This window comes from Homalodisca vitripennis, chromosome X (assembly GCF_021130785.1).
Source record: "Homalodisca vitripennis isolate AUS2020 chromosome X, UT_GWSS_2.1, whole genome shotgun sequence".
NCBI classification, from domain to species: domain Eukaryota; kingdom Metazoa; phylum Arthropoda; class Insecta; order Hemiptera; family Cicadellidae; genus Homalodisca; species Homalodisca vitripennis.
Window position 1 is genome coordinate 39,604,147 of NC_060215.1, and position 20,659 is coordinate 39,624,805.

Below are 20,659 nucleotides of genomic sequence, written 5' to 3' on the forward strand. Positions count from 1 at the left end.
TTTTTCTCATCAGCCTAATCTAAACTCATTAGATTCCTAAACACAGTTTATAAAATACACAGGCTATCACTGTTCTGAGTAGGTGAACAAAATGTATTTAGAAAAACTGATAAGTACAATGGAAAATAATTAACAAATATTATATTTAAATTTAAAAATTACAATGTTTACTTAAATTATAAATTTCTTCAATTTTATGTAAGAAACACGACTTTGAAGAAAAATCTATTCCACCATAAAAATATATATATATATATATAATACGAATTGAAAGAGAAAATTAAACTAAATACAAACATAAAAAGTTGTTATTAATATTTTTATTAATATTAATATTATCACCTTTTTGTGTTGATATACAAAAAAAAGGAAACCAGATGAATAAGGCTCAAACAAAAGGCCTAGCACGAAGTATTGTGGACACCATTTCCAGGCTGGTTCAAGAAGAGGAGGGGGTGCAGTCATGCTTATTTTACACCACCTGTGTAAAAAAAACGCTAAATTTTAAACTAATAAATAAATAAAAATGCCTTTATTTCTTAAGCGCTTCTCAGTATATTACTGTTTTACAGAATAACTTGTGTCAAATGGTATATGCCTAATAACTACTTAACAACTAAATAACATTTTCTGCTTTGTTTCCTTGGTGGAAGTAAGTAGGTTTTAATGGAAAAAACATTTTTTATATACTTCCACATTAAATTTATTAAAATAGCGCTTTCGCCGGTTAAGGCATCATCAGTTTGACATTGTTTACAGAAAAACACATATGTGTAAAATAGAATAAACATATGATAAAATAGAATAAAATTTAAAACTAACTAACTGTAAAGACCAAAAACTAATAAATTATAAAAGAATTATGTAGAAAAATATGGTTTGCAATTCATAATTTTGGAATGGATTTCTTTTTTCACTAATGGTATAAAAATATCACTGAAATTTACGGAAGGTTGGGAAATACAATTACCTTTTAAAACTGTCATACACGCACTTTTAATTTTATTTCTTTTAGTCCAGGAAGATTCTTTAAAACTACACTAGACGATTCAAAATTTATACGATGATTTTCCTTTACTGCATGTTCAACTAATTTAGATTATTCAATTTTTTCTTTTTTATAATTATAAATATGTTCTTTTACCCTAATTTCCACAGGTCTTGATGTTTGGCCGATATATGTCTTGTTGCAACCACAGTCAATTTTATATATCACATTCTTGGTTTCTTGATGTTTGTTTTTCGGTTTTAATTTTGTTAAGTAGCTTCTTATATTATTTTGGGACTTAAAAACAGTGCGGATGTTAAATTTATAATTTATCCTACGAATTTGTTCTGATGTTCCTTTTACATAAGGAATAGTTACGGTAGTGAGATATTTAGGATTGTCTTTTTTGGTAATTTGCTTGCAACTTTTGTTTTTAGCCTTAGCTCGTTCAATAATTGACGGAGGGTAGTTGTTTTTAATTAAAAGTTCTGTAGTATAATTTTCTCCTAAAATTTTATCTTTGTTATCAGTTACCAAATTATTAATCTTCTGGAAATAAATATAAAATATAAATATAAAAATAAAATAAATCTATAAAAAATGTCTTTTCCATTAAAAACTAAATAACAGGCAAATCAATTATAGAAACAAAAATAAAAATTAAGTAAGTAAAATATATCAAAGTTCTAAAACCTACAAACTAATTTTAAAAAATCCCTACTTAACATAAATAAATAAATCTTTATTGTCACAAATGTTTCATAATAATATAGCCCATCTATAAAACATATGACATTGTCAAATATAACTTAAACTAACTACTCTTCTATGAGTAAATCCAAACAACCAAACACACAATACAATAAAACGTGCAAAACAACAATAAAACACACACAATAAAACAGGGTACTAATTAACTTATCATAGGAAAGCAATTATGTTAACAAGTAGACCTACTTAAAAACATAAAAAATTAACATTAACAAACAGTAATACAGCACTTAAAATTTCATCAAAAAACTCACTTACATTATAATATGTTTTTTTTAAGTAACAACTCCTTAATTTTATCTCGGAATGCACCTGAATACATTTATTCTTTAATGCTTAAAGGTAATTTATCAAAAAAATTTTCCTACATGTAAGATGGTGTCTTTTCCACCACTTTCAGATGATGTCTGGAATATTGAAAATTAGTTTTATACCTAGTATTATGATTGTGTTTATGGTTCTCATTAAAACATTTGTCGTAGTTAGACTGCACTGTTAATAGCGTTTTAAAAATGATTAGGCTTGGTATAGTTAAAATTTTATGTTCATCAAATATAGGCTTACAAGAAGCCTTCCAAGGTGAAAATGTCATTCAAACTAATCAATTGCTTATTCAGATAAATTTATGAAAAGTGCCCTGTGATCTGAGAGACCAAGTTCTAAATTCATTAACGGAGTAGCAATCTGGGACTTAAATTTTCATATTAAGATATTATCAATACAAGTCTGTGAGTTTTTTGTAACTCTGGTAGACATGGAAAAATTAGTTTGAAAACCATATTGTCCTGATAAGGAAAGAAAGTCCAATTTTTTTAGTGTTGCAACAGTCATCCATGATGTCTACATTAAAGTCTGAAGTTATATAAATATTTTTAGTGTTTCGCCTTTTTGCCAAGCTTTTTATCATCTCCTCAAATTTTGTTAGAAACAATTTTAAATTTGTTGCGCTTGGAGTTTTATAAATAGAGACAAGTATATTTAAAGTCAAAACTTCAACACAAGAAATTTCAAAAACTGAATCCTCACTAAAAGTACACAGATCATCTCTCACTTTGTATTCTAGATTGTCTTTTAACAAAATGCAAGTACCACCATGCATTATACCTTTTCTCAACAGTAAAAACTAGCAAGATTATAGTTTGGGATACTGTTTAACAAATGGACATTTTCATTCTTTAACCAATGGTCATTTAAGCAGATTATTAATATATTTGAGTTTTTCAAAATTATCTCTAATTCATATGTTTCTATTAATCCCCCTTAAATGTTCAAATGCATATGCCACATAAATTTATCATTATATCTAGCATTATTACAGATTGGCCAGCGATTTATGGTTTTATTTAAAAGATCATCTAAAGAATTAAAATTATGATAATTACTACGTACAACACAATATACAATACAATGGAATTGACATACTACACATAATTCCCTAAGTAACATCTTAGTTGCTACTGTTGTATAACTTTTTCATGAATTGAAAATGCTAACAGTATAAGTCCTACATAGTTGGGCCAAAGTTGCTGAAGCTTTTCCTCTCAACCTGAAGCTGCACTTGAGGAAAGTAAAGTTTTCGGTCTTGGCAGGTGCTCCTTTGAGTGATCTCTTCCTGATACAACAGTTTGTGTCCAAGATACTGAGGATCTTGAAAACATACCTTGCCCAACCTTTCCGGTTCATATGACAAGTGCAGCTGACAATCATCCATGAATAAATGAAGTGTACAGTAATGCACACACCTGGGAAAGTCAGAAGTGTACAAATTGAACAAAATTGGACCCATACAGCTACCTTGGGGAACACGCCACTGTCTGACAAACGGCAATGATGAGTCATAGCCAATCTGGTTATCTGCTGTCTCCCACTGAGGTATGAACATATCTAGCTAGTTCAAGTTTGTCCAAAACCATAGTAATTCATATTAGCCACCAGCATACCAAAAATTGCAAATAATCAAGCAAAACAGCAGAGCTTATTCTATCTCTGTGCTTTTCATGCATCAGATCACTAAACATGCTTATGAGGGCAGTGCAGGATTCATGGTTTTATCTAAATACAGACTACAACCAGAATCAGAAAAATCTTTATTCAGTTGTTACACATGGTGTACATGAATGATGTCACATGATTGAGAAAATAAACGGTTAAGTTTACTAAATATACTTTACATTAGTTATCTAAATAAATCTAATACAATATAATTTGAACTATAGTAAAAACTATTGTGAATTTTATAAAATTCTGAAAACGAGTACAACAGCAGGTCGGTCAGGTAGCTTTTAAGTTTATTTTTAACCCTTTGGCCGCTGACGTCCTCATAAGAGGACATCGGTTTTTGTCCCGAAAACTGCCGATGTCCTCAAACGAGGACGTTTCATAATATCGTTATAAAATTGTTATTTAAAGATAGAAAGGTCTAGTTTTGTGATTTCCAATCCCAAAAGTCCAAATTAACTATATTTGATGTTCATATGTTGGTACCACTGTTTCGCAATAGTCACGTGATTCAAATACATCAGTCTGTAGTCAGCTGTTGCTCATTGCGCGGGAACGTTGTGGTTACTATTGTTGTAAGGTAAGAATTTGTTATAAATAGAAATTGTCATGTTTTGGAAAAAACTATTTTATCTGTTATTTATCAATATATTTAATTGAACATTTGTACAAGTATTCAATATAAAATGTACTTCAAAATAAAAACAAATGTTACGGTAAAAATATTTTTTTTTAATAGTGATATTTTCGTTAAAACTCAAAATTTCAATTAAAATTATTTTTCTTTTTAGGTTTTAGTCATTTTTAAATATGCTAAAATATATAAATCTATAATAAAATATATTCAAGTGATGCAGTGGTTGTTTACAAATAAAAAAAAACAAAAGTTATCGTTCTAGCTTCAAAAGTGTGGTTTTTAGAATGATATATGTAGAGTACTAACAAAACTGCTATTTAGGCGGCAGCGGTCTTGGGTAGTCAGACGCGCCGAGCACCCAGTGGCCAAAGGGTTAAATAATTTATCATTTTCTATTAATTCCCAATTGAGGAAAGTGATCCTTCACAGTTTTATTCCATTAAAGTTTTAATTGAATCTTAAATTTTTATTCATGTGGACCCATATAATGCAATACCAAATATAATATGTAAATGAATATATGAAAAACATATCATTTTTACAGTTTCTTGTGAGCATACTTTTGACATTCTGCGTATAAACCAGAGTTAATTTTTGAAACTATTGAAACTATTTTGAAACTGTCTAACGTTAAACCCAAAATCTTTACTTCTTCTTCCTTAACTATAGCGATTTCATCTATTTCTATATGATGATTAATTTTATTTCTGCATTAGTTAGTACAAAATTCCACATAGCTTGTTTTTGTTACATTTAAAAATAAATTATGTTATGGCTGAGAAAAGCAAACTCTATTTCCTCTTTAGACGATACAGTAATTCTTAGTGGCATCATCAGCGTATAAGCATAATTTTTCTAGCTCTGGAATTCCTTTTAGGTAGCAGAGGAATACAAGTGGCCCCCAAAATGGATCCTTGAGGAACCTTATGAGAAGTTTGTTTTAAAGCAAAGTGTACAACATTTACTAGTTAAATTATTCTTGTTGTTTAGATTGTGCATTTCCACAAAGTGCTGTCTGTTTTGTATATATGACTTTAGCCAGATGTACTCCTTCCCATGAATACCAAACTGTGACAACTTAGTCAGCAACTTAGTATGACTAACACTGTCAAATGCTTTATGGAGGTCCATAAATACTCCTATTACCATTTTCCCTCTATCCAAAGAATCATTCACCGAATCAATGACATCAGTGGCAGCTGTGACTACAGATTTATTTTTTCTAAACCCATGTTGTATGCTATCAAGTTAATTGTTTCTTTCTAAATAGTCAACCAGCTGATTAAACATTGCACGCTCAAATATTTTGGATATAACTGGGAGCAATGCAAGTGGCCGATAATTTGCTACATCTAACTGATTGCCTTTTTTAAATATAGGTTTTATTTTTGTAATTTTTAGTTTTTCAGAGAATAGTTCAGAGAGAAAAGATTAATTAACTATATAAAGCATTGAGTCAGTTAGAAATTCCATTGCATATTTTAATATTGGCACTGGTATGTCATAATATCCAGTGCTATAACTGCTTTTCAGACTGCTGATGATTTTAATATCATCTCTATCAATTAGTTTGCATTGAAAATTAATATCTGAAAAATCTTGAAAATTATTAAAACTAAGATTTTTTTGAGATGTGTTAAATTTGGCTTTGTCCTTAATTGCAATAATGTAGCAATTATTAAAAATTTCACTAACTTTACTAGGATCTGATACTATGTTATTATTGTGTCTGATGAATATATTTTTTTGCATTTGGTTTAGAAAAACCTGTTTCATAGTTCAAAAATTTTCCAAGTGTCTCTTTGACAATTTTTAGATCTTTTAATTTTATTGGTATAGCAATTTTATTTTTCTTGAATAATTTTATTTTTTAAATTATTATATTTAAGTTTTACATTGTCAATGTCTCTTTGCGATTTTGTTCTTCTGGCAGCATTACCTTCTTTATTTAGTTTTTTCTAGTTTTAAATCTTCTCTAAGCCAAGGTTTTTTATCTAAATAACTTATCATAATTATTGGGGTTTTTAAATCCAAAAGTTCTATTATGGAGCATTCAAAGTAATAGTTGTCATTGTACATTTTTTAAAATCATTTCGGACTTTAAAGTTTATTCCAGAATTTTCTCTGACCAAGATTGTCGAACCTCCTCTAGTACAGTTTTCTCTAACATAAACATCAGCTAATTTGAAATATTCAATATTATTCTATAAATTTATATATTTTTTTAAACCAGTGTTCATTTAAGCATATTATACAGATTTTTCTTCCAAATCTGCAAACAATAAGTTAAATTCATCCAATTTGCTTTTAATTCCCTGAATATTTAAGCGTACTAACAAACAACTAGAGTTACCAATTAAATTACTATCACTAAAACTAAAATCTATACTGGCAGTGCAGGTGTCGTCCTCTATGGGCTGGTTCCTGGTGGGGATGGTTAACCGTTTCCCTCCTGGGTCTTCAGGTCTCTCACTCTCAGACTGAGCTGTCTGCTTTCTGCTAATGCTGTGGTCCAGGTTGAACTCTTGTATCGCTGTAATGATCTGCTCAGCCAACCATTGCTTTCCTTTGGCATAGAGATGCATGCCCTGCCGGGTATGCATCTCCCTCTCAGCTCTGCTTGCTTCAACAATTTTGAGACTTTTTAATGTTGACGTGAGCGCTGTTAGTCCTTGTTTCTTCATTAACACATGACCAGTTTGCAAGATCATATCTTCATATCTACTGTATTATGTAAATGTACTACAACTACATTTTTCTCCTCGCACTGCTGTAGAGTGTCTGAAATGCAATTTAAGGCTTCTTTTGATTTACTTCACACTACATTGTTTGTCCCACGTATTATTACTAAAATGTCTTTAGGTCTCTGAATCCCTGACTTTTTCCATATTTAGTACTTGCTTTGAATGACCACCAGGATGTACAAAACCAATAGGGCTAGAAGAATGATGCAGTTTGTTTAAATGCCAGGCTACATCCTTCCGTTAGAGCCAGATTAAATTCCATCTCATCGACATCCTCACATTCGCTGTCAATATAATCCAATGCTGCGATACATTTTAAGCAACTCCATCTGATATTAGAGTTTTTTATTTCTTTGAAATCATTTTCAGTTAAATCAGTGCATTCAAGATGATGTAAGCAGGAGTTTCTACAAAGTACCGCTTTGCAGGATTTACTAATATTTATTAAACATTCTCCACAGGGACATTTTTATTTCTTTTAGAATATTAAAATAATTAATTTAAGTTTCAGCTTTATTTAACTAACAAGCTGCAAAAAGTCTCACTGGGTGTATTGTGTGTAAATGCAATGTTGTCAGATCATGATGACCAGTTAGTTACAATACTTGATTATTATTGGTTGACAAAACAAATTTTTCGACCTATAATATTACTAAAAACATTTTTTTCTTGTAATTTGGTTCATTCTGATTTTTAATACAACCAACAAAATCATCGCGGTACAACTTTTACTGTGAACATCCATATAAATGGACATCTGCAATTTTTGGTAGTTTTTCAAACGTCCATATATATAAACAATGGCACTAAAAGGGTTAAGGATTTTTTTGGATGACAATATTTAGGATTTGTTAATTTATCTGTATTCTTTGTTTATTTATTTGATAATTTGATTCTTTGACATTATATAACTGTTTTTATTGTAGTACGTGTTATCTTTTATTTTTTTACATTCAAAGTAAAAAGGTGAATAATTATAAATTGTACAATAAAATCAAATTTAAAATGCCAAATATTAGTATCAATCTAATTTCACTTCTTATTCACTATAAATTAAAATATAATATGATGTAAAGAACAATATAAGCTATTAAATTATCTTTAATCATATGACTTGATTATCAGTAAAACTTCTGCAGCTAAGCCACAGTTTAGTTTTCATACAATCTCCATTGTGTGGTGGAAGATAATCACACATTATAATCTTGTTGCTCGTACTCCCTTAGCCAATTCTATATTTTATGTAGATCATACACCTCTGCTGTTCAGGGGTCCTCAAATTGATCTCCAGAATAGAGTTGAAATTCTTAAAAATATGCCACAAAAAACCTTACCAAGCACAAACACATGCTAAATTTAATACTATTTTCTATCTCTTTAATGGCAATCATCAAGCTCTAATATTCATCTAAAATCAAATCTGGAGTGGCAAATAATTACCTCAAACCTCACACAAATATAAAAATCAGCATGCAAGAGTAAAGACAAACTCACGTGTTAGTCGGTGTGGTTGACTCATCGGGTTTGCGCAGTTTGCTGGTAGCTGCTGCAGCCTTCCTTGTGAACAGAACTGCTGTTCTTCGGTTAACTCCAGATGGGCTCGCAGTGGACTGCAGATCACCACTTGATTGCTTGGTAGGTGTATTTGATCCTTTGCTTTGTCCATCTAGACAAATTATTACTTCATATAAGAAATTTAAATAATATTATTTAATCAAATGTTCCAAATTTATATTACAAACATATCTAAAAACACACAACTTTAGAATTAATTAATACATTTCAAATTTAAGTAATTTCCAATTTGAGTGTGTACACATGTGAATTTTTGCAAGCATTGTGCGAATAATTTTCATTTTTGAAGAAATACACAACAGTTTACCTAATTTCTAACAATAAAAAACAATACAAAATCCTACTAATGCATATTTTTTATTCCTTACTAAAGATACAACACTTAAAAATAATCAGTTTTAATTAAGGGTTACAATACGAATCCAAATGTATTTTATTCAATGTGATCAATTTTGTTCCTCACAAGCATATTCAGGCTGGCTGTGCTGTTATTCAACACAACTAAAACTGATTACATTACCTTAAAGTGTTTCTTTCTTCTTCTTCTAGGAGGCAGCCTATTGCCATGCAATAGAACTTTGAGGCCCTTTGGTGTACCCTGGAAGTGTACTGTGGCACCTACCAGTTTATAATTTCAGCAGTCCCACAAAATGCTGGATACAAACAATAGGTCGTCTTGGGGGAATTCACCACCCCTTTTCAGAATGTCAAAGATGGCTTCAAGTTCCCTTGATATCATATGTAACTGATTTGTTTTTTATTACAATAAAATCTTATTAACAAGATCATTACACAGTTTAAAAAAACATTGTGGTTAAACACTCTAAAGAAGCCCTACATAAGTTTATCTGATATAATAGAAATCCAATTATCCGGATTAATAATTGGGAGCAGACTCCATCTGGGTAAGCAAAATTCACTATATAGTTACTTGCCAAAGGATTTGAAGAGAAGAAATTATCAGTGAACTCGTAGAATCCTTTGTTCAAATAGTTACACATAAGTAGCAATACTTTTACAACAAAAAAGCCTGTCCCTTTTTCTTTTCATTTCGTGTCTTTCCTGTAGGTGTTTGGCTCCCCTGTACACAAAGAAACCCACACAATAGTGTTACACAGAATCACGCAACATCCATAACTTGATTCTCCATCTATGCTGTTGTGTGTTGGGTAGATATTGCTGTAACATAGTTCGTGACTTGATTCGGATCAGTGACTCATCAATGGAGATCTGTTGGAGAGCTGTATAATGGAATTTGAATAAAGTATTGGCATGATCTATTATAGGTTGAAATTTTGCACATGGATCATATTGATTTCTGGAAAGACTTTCCTTGTTTACCAAGTGAAAAATGTTTATAACCAATGGAAACCAAAGTTGACTTGCACAAGACTGTTTCAACCAATAGCAATATATCACAGGCAATCGAACCAAACCATGCTCAAAATAGTAATAACAAAGGCTTTCATCTTGTCAATAGTTACTGGCAACCATTCCCTAACTCTTGAATGATCTTTTATTGAGTCCGAATTTTTTTGGATGAACTGGTTTACATACCTGTTTGTTTCTCTCGTCAAACTACTAAACAATAATTCAGTAAACAATAAATAAAAATAAACAACCGGTCTAGATTCAGGATGAGGCATGTGTTTTGGTCCAGGCAGTTCATTGTATTTAGTTGAGATCTGAGGGAACCCTTCATCAGGGCCAACTTCAATAGAATCGGGAGGGAGGACAGGAGGTCTGATGTCAACAGGCAGCTCATCGTCATCGTTTGGTATTTCTAGGTCATCAATGTCAAGGGAACTACGATCACCCTTTTCTGATTACCTTGCAATTCAGGAAACAATGATGTTCTTTTAGTTAGCCTATTTAGGTGTAAATGTAAAAATTACATTAGCATAAAAGAATCTGATTCATTATCAGACAATGGATAGCAATCCACATCAGCATCAGTATCGTCCAATTCTGAGAAAGAACATACAAAAATCTTGAGATCACTCTTAATACCATAGTTTGGTCATTTTTAAAATATACACTTGTAGGCCTACTTTAATCGCTTTCATTTAACACTCTGCATGTTGTCTACACTACTAACGCTCGTATCTAATGCTTGCAGTAATCGTTCATCGTTATCAGCAATGTTTTTGTGATCCATTGTGAGTCTATAAATAGCACTGAACAAATTAAAATAACAATAAATGTACAAAATATATAGTTCTTTAGTAACCTAAAGTAGGCTACTAACGACCGCTGTAATTCACCACATTGTTATAATTGGACACAGACTAGAAGCAACATACTTAAACCAAACTGATATGAAGACACTAACACTACAAACATATTTACACTCAAAAACTATCAATATTTACAACCAAAATTTGAAATAAACAACAAGAAACACAAAACATTTCATGGCACGTTCGATCAGCTAACGACTCTAACCGAGACTGGCATGCTCTGCAATGCGATCTTGGCATTTATTATGGGCATTCAAAGGGTTAATCACTTAAAAAAAAAAAATACTTCATACCTTTCTCAAAAGAGGTATTCTTATTACAGGTCTTGTTCGTGATGGGTTCCTGTATGAAGTCGTCCCAGACCTTCTTCCTGCGCGGGCGCTTGGCTGCTAAACATATATTTTAATTAGAGATGGTCAAAAACAGTTGAATATGTTGAAAGGGTGGAAAGCTAAATTATTGTCCACTATCTAACTGCCAAAGAGAAGTATTTTTTAAGGAGTTTTCAGTAAAAATAATTGCAATAACATTTATATAAAAACAACCTATATTTATAGGTTATCCATATTTATGGATGATTGAAATCAATCAAATCAAAATCAAAATTGAATCAGGCAGGTTTGACACAAAACAGGGTTTAGGCCAGGTTGTTAATAATGTTTTTCTTTAAATTGAGCTGCAAATAATTCTCATTGGCTGAAAACATTCACCTAACTCTAAAATGCACATTTTACAACAGGTTACCTCCTAGTGAAAAAATATTAGTTCAACAAAATTTGGGTGACTTGATTAAAAATGTCAATATTTATACAAGTCAGTATTTCTATCAACAAACAGATAACAAGTAACAACAGCAATATAGTAAATTAAGATGATTTTATCATTTTATATAGAAATATTCATACTTTACAGTATGTAGAATATAATACAGGGTATTTGATAAATCAATACCCATCTTTTATTTTTAATAAAATATTTTATTTTTGAAGGTGGATATTGTAACTGGCTTAATTTATAAGGTTCCTTCCCTATAAAGTTTCAAGTACAGTTCAACATATACTCCAATGTTGACTACATATTTCTCCAACCACCATCGGACATGTCACCGAGGCTTGCAGCATGTTTGCTGGAATGTTTGTAAACACTTCTCGCAATCTGTGTTCGAGTTGAAAATAAATTAAGATTTTGATCTGAATGTTTATTCTTTTGCAAAGTCTCACGGAATTAAATAATTTTTTCAGCATTGCTCAAACATTTGTATCCATTCCACAATACAATAAAAATTCCTTTCTGTCTCCTTCAATTTTGCAGGGAAAACTCTGAAAAATTAGTTGGCATTTTTTCATGATGAAAGAGATTTTTTGTGGAACACATTGAACGTTCTTTCGATTTTTTCTTTTTCCTTACACACCCTCTTTGAAACCACATCACAAGCTATTTTAAATTGATTTCATAGTCGGAAATTATGTTCACTTTATTCAAACGAACAATAGAAACAAAGTAATAATTCAATGTCATTAGAAACTGGTATAAGTTCATCTGAAAGATACTGCAATAAACCTCAACACAGTCATTGCTGGTCTATACTACGTGAGACCGATCTCACTTGACTTTGAGTCGTAAGGCGTCTGCTGCAGGCAATGTGTGAGGTCACCTGACATTGTCGACTTTTCAATTTACCCACGTAATAATAGAGCAGTCTCCCTTATCTTATCCCTAACCTTCAATTAATACCTTTGAAGCTAAGGCTACTAAAGACATGGTGCTTCAGAAAACGGTCTGAAAGGATTCCACAAATGAGCAATTTGCTGTAAGACACTGATGTATAACATTCTTTACTATGGAATCCTTTGTTGTAGCATTCTATGCTGCAGGACTAGACCGATAGAAGATTGTTATTTCAAATATATAATACAGTAGTTTAATTTTTACCTTTTTATCTTGATTTCGACTTTTGAAGAGGAATACCGTTAAACAGTACTAACTATCTAATGGTAAAAATATAATTACGTGTTATGGTGGAAGCCGACTCTTCTAAATTGGGTTCACTTGTTCTCTTCTTTACAGTTTTTGTGTTGCTTGGTCTTTCTTCTTCAGAAGTTTCGCCTGAATCAGTTACATCCTTTTTACCTAAAATAAAAACAATAAATCTGAACCACAATGAAACTTAAAACATTTTGTTTACACATTACTCATATTCTGAATTGGTGCTACACATTACTTAAATCATCACTAAATCAATACTTGTACTTTTAAAGCAACAGTTTTATTTTATTTTGTACTAATAGAAAACTGTTTAATCCTTGGAGTGCCTATTGGGTGATTTGTCAATTTATAAAATGATTACCTTGTGACACTGGCCCATAATTGGTAAATCAGAAAGGGGTTTTGTATAGTACTCGTAAAATATATACAATTTTAAATATAAAATTAGAATTGTATAAAATATGTTAGGACACAATATTAAAACAAAATTGATCAAAATGTTTAAGCAATATCAAAATAGTGAACTGCCATGGGTGTCAATAAATTGTGAACAATTTTTGTAGCTTATATAAGATTAAGAAAACATGTTAGGAATTTAAAAGATTAATTAAAATTTATTACATTCAAAGAAGTGTGTAATAAGTAAAAAAGCATTCACCTTTCATTGGTTCAAATGTTTAAAATTTTCAATATTCACTGGTTTTTGCCTTGTTGCACTGATAAATAGATCCTTACTATGACTGTGGTAAAAGACATGATAACTCCAGGGGTTTTCATTTTATTCCCCTAAAAAAGTGAGGGTCCAGAAATAAGTTAATATAATATTTTTAACCTTTTAATCGCCACATCCGAGATATATCGTGCAACTCTTGTTTTGTAAACTAACTCGGCCACGCCCGAGATATGCCATGCAACTGTAGTTTTGTAAACAAACGCCATGCCCAAGATATGCCATGCAACTGGTTCTGTGAACATACGCACGCCCGAGATATGTCATGCAACTGTAGTTTTGTGAACAAATGTTTTGTGAATTATGTGTACTCTTTTCATATTATTAGCTGATTTATTTATGTTCTATCAGCTGTTATTTTGTGTTACTTGGTGTTCTATATGTTAGAAATGTGTAGAAGATAGCTGTCAAGTTGGTGGTGCAATCTTATGAACATTACTCACAGTACGTGGTAATATGTTGTAATTACTTTAAAAATATATATTAATTAAGAAGTTTGTAAACATTATTAATTGTTTACTCTATTTATTAAACTTTAAATAATGTGTTATGTCAAAAACTCCTGAAAATGAGAAAAAAAATTCTGCGCTGCGGGGTCTTAGGGTGTAACTAAGCCCGGCACTCAGGTGTAGCCATGAATCCAGGAACACAGCAGTTAAAGGGTTAAATAAGGTTGAAATTGTAAAATTATATGAACTGTTAACATCTATATTTAGTGTTTACATGGACATTTAGATAAATGCAAACAGTACACTACAAAACAGTAGAGCCAATAAGAACCTGTGAATACCCACTTACTGCTGCTGCCATCACCACAACAATCACAAAGTCAACTAAACTGTAGTTACTGAGTTGCTTCCCTGGGCAGCTATTATTTCTTTACCAACATCTTGTAAACTAACAGTTTGTCAACTACAAGGTTTAATCATTATTTATGGCTCCATTCTATTAACAAAATGCGTTATTACATTAAACAACAAAACATGTGAGTATTTTTGTTACTTTAAATTCTTGATTTCATAAACCAATAAAAATTGAGTTTCTTTTCCTAAAACTTAAAAACAGTTTCCGCCACAAAGTTTTCCTCCACAAATTAATTTTGAGTTACATATGACAATGAGACAAGCGATAATAAAGAGTGCAACATACTGTAATGTTCTTACAAACATGAGCAACATAGTTATGTACCATTTTGTCGTAAAAATAATTTGCTGCCAACTAAAATTGCAATGTCTAAAAACAATATTTTTTTTAACTTTTGTAATGTGATTTTATTTTACATAACTGAGACATGCTGACAAGGATTTAGTGAACACTAAAGGAAATACTGATTTACTACCACAGAAATATTCAAATTTTTATGCTTATAGAGTTTTGAATAAAAACTCAGATTTGCTATATAACAGTCAATATTTCCTTTAGTAATTCAATGCATTTATTAAATGACTACTTTAAATTGTACACCTCAAAATATAAATAAAGAATAAAGAATGATTTATTTTCTCATTTTCTTACAGGCTACATACATACATCAATACATAAAGGTAAATTAACATAATGGAGTTATAATTTCCTAAATCTTGCCAGGTCTGACGGCACCATTACAAAAGACTGAAAATAAAAAATTGCTTCTTCAAAATACCTATAAAATAAACTTATAGTTAAAAAAATAACCTACAACTAAATGCGCTTAGGCCTATACTTTACAATAAATGAGAAAATATAGGGCCTCCAAGGCTAAGCCAGTTTGGAGGTTCCTTATTATATTTTAACACATTAAAAAACATCAGCAAACAACTTAATTTAACAATTTAGATCTCTCTTGAGGATATAAATTAATGTATTATTTAGTCAAAACAAAATATAATAATAGTTATAATCAACCTGCTTATTTGAGTTAGATTAGAATTTTCAAATTATTTTAAAATATATATATATGGGCCCGTGAGGTAAAAAGAAAAAACCAGTTACTATGTCTGAATATATAAAACTGAATTTATATCCTCTAGTTTCAAACAACCACCTTCCCAATTTTTTTAAAAATACTAATTTGTTATTTGAGTTTTTTTATTGTTAGGTAATTTATTAAAAATCCACGGTGACATAAAAAAATTAATGATTTAGTAAAAAAAAGTATTGTTTTGTTTTGGAACTTTTATATTTCCTGAATTTCTTAGTTTTAAGCTGTATTCATTTGCTTCTAAGTTGGTAGTATTTATCAAATCATAGTATTGTTTTAATACTTTAATATATAAATAACATCTTGACAGGGAAAATCTTAAGCTGATTAAATAATGGTTGTGAGTGTTCAAATCTATGACTGTGGGTTATTAAATCTGACAAAGTGCTTTTGCTGCATAAGTAGATGAAGTTTAAATTTGAACCATATGCACTTCCCCAAAGAAATATGCCGTATTCAATTCGACTTTGTACAAGCACAAAATATAACATCCTAAGTATTTTTAAATTGCAAATATTTTCTTAAAAATAAAAAATTCTTATAATATTATTGAGTTTTTTTTTGTAATGTTCGATATGTGAATTTTCCAATTAAAATTCACTATCCTATGAATTCCCAAATATTTTATAATATCCGATTTTTGTATCGTTGATACAATCCATTGTTAAGCAATTATTGATTTGGCTTGATTTCAAAATACAGTCAGCACATCTATAGAAAACGGGTTCAAATATAATGTCATTTTTTTCTGAGACTAAAAATTGACATATTTTGTTTTTTCCGTACTTAAAAGCATATGGTTCATTGTGAACCACCACTGAATTATTTCTAGATCTTTGCTCATAGCAACGTGGATATCAGTCCAGCTATCTTTGACATAGCTAAGGGCCTGTATCATCAGCAAATGATGTTAGTGTTCCTTGAAATCTGGCATCGCATAGATCATTTATATATATAATGAAAAGGATTGCTCCCAATACTGACCCTTGGGGCACGCCATATAAGATTTTACCCATTTCACTATATGAGGAGTTCATTCTGACACACTGATACCTATCCCGTAAGTAACTTTCAAACCAAAGAATAAGCTATTCCTCGAATACCACACCTATAAAGTTTTTTTAATAAAATTGTATGATCTACAGTGTCAAATGCTTTTTTTTATATCTAAGAAATAAACCACTTATACATTTAATTGAATTTAGGCCATTGTATACATTTTTGGTAAAATTAAATAGAGCACTTTCAATATTCATATTTTCTCTGAAACCAAATTGATTTTTACTAAAAAAAATCGGTCTTATTTAAAAAATTTACAATTTTCTTTTTCATGAGTTTATCATAGATTTTTGAGAAACAAGAAAGCAATGAGATTGGCCGATAGCAATTACACGTACTGCTTAGTCCACCTTTATATATAGGAATTACAACAGCTGTTTTTAATTGTGTTGGAAAAATCCCTTTTTGAAAACTAAAATTGATCAAATATGAGAGAATAGTGACTATTTCTGGTGCAACAGTTTTTATAATATATGAAATAATTTCATCTATACCTGGAGAAATATTATTTTTTAATGAATTAATTATACCAAGGATTTCTTCCTCACATAGAGTTTCTAAAAATATAGTTCTTTGTTGGTGTTCATCTATTAAAGTATTTTCTTATGTTTAATTTTGAAAAATCAGATGGAACATTATCGGACAATTTTAATCCACTTACTACATTAAGAAAATACTAATTAAATTCATTTGCTACATACTCTGAATCATATTTAAGTTTGCCATTTACATCTACTCCTATGGTTTTGCTATTTTTTATTCTTTGGTTTGTAATGTCATTCAAAATTTTCCAAGTGTTTTTTAGTATTGCCTTCACACCTTTCTAATTTATTTTTATAATAATCATTTTTCAATATCCTAATTTCCTCTAGTAGCTTATTTCTAAAACGTATATAATGATTTTTCAATTGAATGTTTTTGAGGATGATTTTTGACTAATTTGAATAATGAATTCCTTCTTTTAACCTTGTAAAAAAATTGTATCATTAATCCAAGGTTTTTAGTTTCTTGAATTTATTTTTTTGTAATATTGATTCTTTGCTACAACTTATACAATTTTTAAATGTTTTAATAAACGAATCAAAAGCTGACGACGGATCAAGTTTATTGTAAACACAAGACCAATCCTCAGCGGCTAACAGCTGCTTTAGATTCACATAATTGATACGCTGGCCGTCCCGGTAAAGTCTCCCCCTCCGCCACCCCACCAAGAGCAATGCATACCAAAGAGTGGTCTGTGATACCAGCGTGTATTGTTGTGACATCGATTGTTACCGAGCGCTTATCATATAAACGCGCATAGACATGATCAATGCATGTTGCTGAATCTACTGTAATTCTTGTAGGTTCATTACCAAGACTTTCTAAACCATTTACTGCCATTAACCTTTGATAATTATCTACAAGATAATGATTTTCCAAAATATTTATGTTAATGTCGCCTATAACTAAAAAACCTTTTTCCTTCTTAAAAATATCTAAAATATTAGTAAACTCTTTAATAAAAGAATCTATTGTATATGAATATAATCTATATAGAGCCAAAATACAAAGGTCAAAGTTACATAATTTTAATGATATTTTTAATGCGTCAGCTGTTTGCATTTCTACTATTGTTGAATTTATAACAGTTAGTGAATTTTTAACATAAATGATAACGCCACCAGCTCTGTAGGTATCATTACAGTTTGAATATAAAACATAATTTGGTATTTCATAGAAATTTATTTCTTTACTGTTGATCCATATTTCAGATAAAATAATTATGTCGGGAAAAGTATTTCTCTGTTCAATTTCAAGTATAAAAAGATCAAAGTTTTTACGAAGGCTTCTTATGTTTTGATGGATTATTTTTACAGAATGTTGATTAGTCATAATTAAAGATTTTATGTTTATAATATTTACTTAATACTAAATACAAAATAACTAGTATACTTTATTCATTTTGTAGCAAAGGTGACCTACATAATATAATAATAAAATAAAAAATAACACTTAATGTATTTACATACAAAAGAAATGGATACTGGTACTGAGTTTAACCTTCATACATAAGCTATTTATTTACATTTACCTTTGGCAGGTCAGCCTGGCAAGTTACATGAATAACTTTAGAAGTCTCCTCTTTTCGTAAAAAGATCCTTCCATTCCGCACCCAAACAAACTGATAATTGTTCTCATGCTTAAACTTCCGTGCCTCTGCCATGAGCTTCCTCTTCATCGGTGTCAGGGACTCGTTGATATAGACCGGCTCGTCCATTTCCAGGTTCATGTGCCGCGTCGAGAAGTCACTTTTGACACGTCTTTTCTTAGCAGCTCTTCTTTATCTAGTCGGCTTACAAACTTCAGCACTCTTCCAGGCAGAGGACTGTTGGGCTCGGATCTTTTTCCCAGACGATGGCAGGCATCAATCATTGTATTGGATATATTGAAGTCCAACGCTTTTCCCACCTCTTTTACAACAGACACCACGTCTTCATTTTTTTTCTGTGGGATACCATGGATCTCAACAGTGTTCCTTCTTGAATACTGCTCCTGCTCCTCGATGCGTGCCTCCAGAGAACTGATTTTCTCCCTAAGTATTTTATTCTCAGTTACTAGGCCATCAACTATTGCGAGGCATTTTTCCACTTCCTCAGTTTGTATCTTGACGGCTTCGGTACTCTCGTCGATTTTACTGTAGAGTGTTTCATACAACTTATTGAAGTTTTTCTCCATTTCTTTTTGGCTTTCTGCCACTTCAATAATCTTCTTCATAACGTCTTCTATGGTGAGTTTCCCCTCTGTTGCTTGAGACTCGAACCTCATACTCTTTCGCTGTTCTGAAGCACAAGGTTGGCATCTCCACACTAGGTTATCCGCTGTCACACACTCTACGTCAGCCTTGCTCATTTTCAGACAACTTGCGTGAAAATCCTTAACACAGTCTTTGCACGACAACTTTATCTGCTTAACCGTAATTGTTTTCAGGCACATCCCACACATAGACATTTAAAAAAATTTAATTATGTGACAGTCACCAAAATAAAACTCTCCAAAAACCAATAGTATTAACACAGCGCTGCAGGTTGACAATCGATTCATTCGCGAACTTAAGACTCCCAAGAGAGACGTGAGCTCTTATCAGACACAACCTTCCTCAACGAGCGCTGACTCATTACTCAATGTATAATATAAAATCTAGTTACTCTCTGATCTAAAAAGTATTTTGTTTTCACAATAGTTTTATCACAACTGTATAGATGCATGATGCATCAAGCCACTGAGCAGACTGCTGTTAGAAATTCCTAGGTTAATGGCATCACTGTGTCCTTTAAGGATTATTGAATCACAATTTTATGAATAAGTCACCAGAGAACATTATGGTACATTACAGTAATTAGAAGTTTAAAAACTACATTAACAAGATCTAAATAATGTTTTTGAATATAAATACCTTTCACTAAACCATTTTCACTGCTACTCTTCTTCTTCAATTTAGCAATTTCTGCTTTCACCATTTTAATTCGTTTAGCACGAGCTAAACCATGTTTTAAGTTCTGGCAGCTATCCTGCAGCTGAAGTAATTTACACATTATTTCATCTTCACCCTAAAAAAGACAGTTTGTTTATTATGTGAGTAAAAATGCAGACCTATCGTTTTTATCATATTATTTATTTACAACATAAAAATAATTTAAAACTCAATAACAACCAACTCGTGATAACTGGGTTTTCAATTGGCACAAATTGAACTGATAGTAATCTGGTTATACATTAATTTTAAGACATCCTAACTGACACTGCTTGATATGAATTAATTTAAAATGGAATAAATATAGATCAACATAAAATACAAAAGATATGAATAAATATTGATTGCTGTAACTGGCAGATTGAAAGTTATTAATCTGACTACGGAAATCCACAAAAATCTCTAAAAATTTCAATTATGAAATTTTTTAACCAACAAGTGCTGAAATTGAAATTGA

The 20,659-nt window shown here is 30.9% G+C and overlaps 1 protein-coding gene across 5 annotated transcripts in view; it reads right to left on the reverse strand.

The window, feature by feature from the left end:
* Positions 1 to 20,659, reverse strand: part of LOC124368941 (peregrin) — a 146,140-nt gene that overhangs the window by 26,312 nt on the left and 99,169 nt on the right. For 3 of the 5 annotated variants that reach the window (XM_046826497.1, XM_046826499.1, XM_046826501.1), the window contains 4 exons: positions 20,125 to 20,278; positions 12,964 to 13,083; positions 11,247 to 11,342; positions 8,633 to 8,804 (listed from right to left, as the gene is read on the reverse strand). In XM_046826497.1, coding sequence (XP_046682453.1) covers positions 8,633 to 8,804; positions 11,247 to 11,342; positions 12,964 to 13,083; positions 20,125 to 20,278 — 542 coding nt within the window. Of the gene's footprint in view, positions 1 to 342; positions 482 to 8,632; positions 8,805 to 11,246; positions 11,343 to 12,963; positions 13,084 to 20,124; positions 20,279 to 20,659 lie in introns of all 5 variants that reach the window. The other 2 variants (XM_046826500.1, XM_046826498.1) reach the window with 2 other exon arrangements.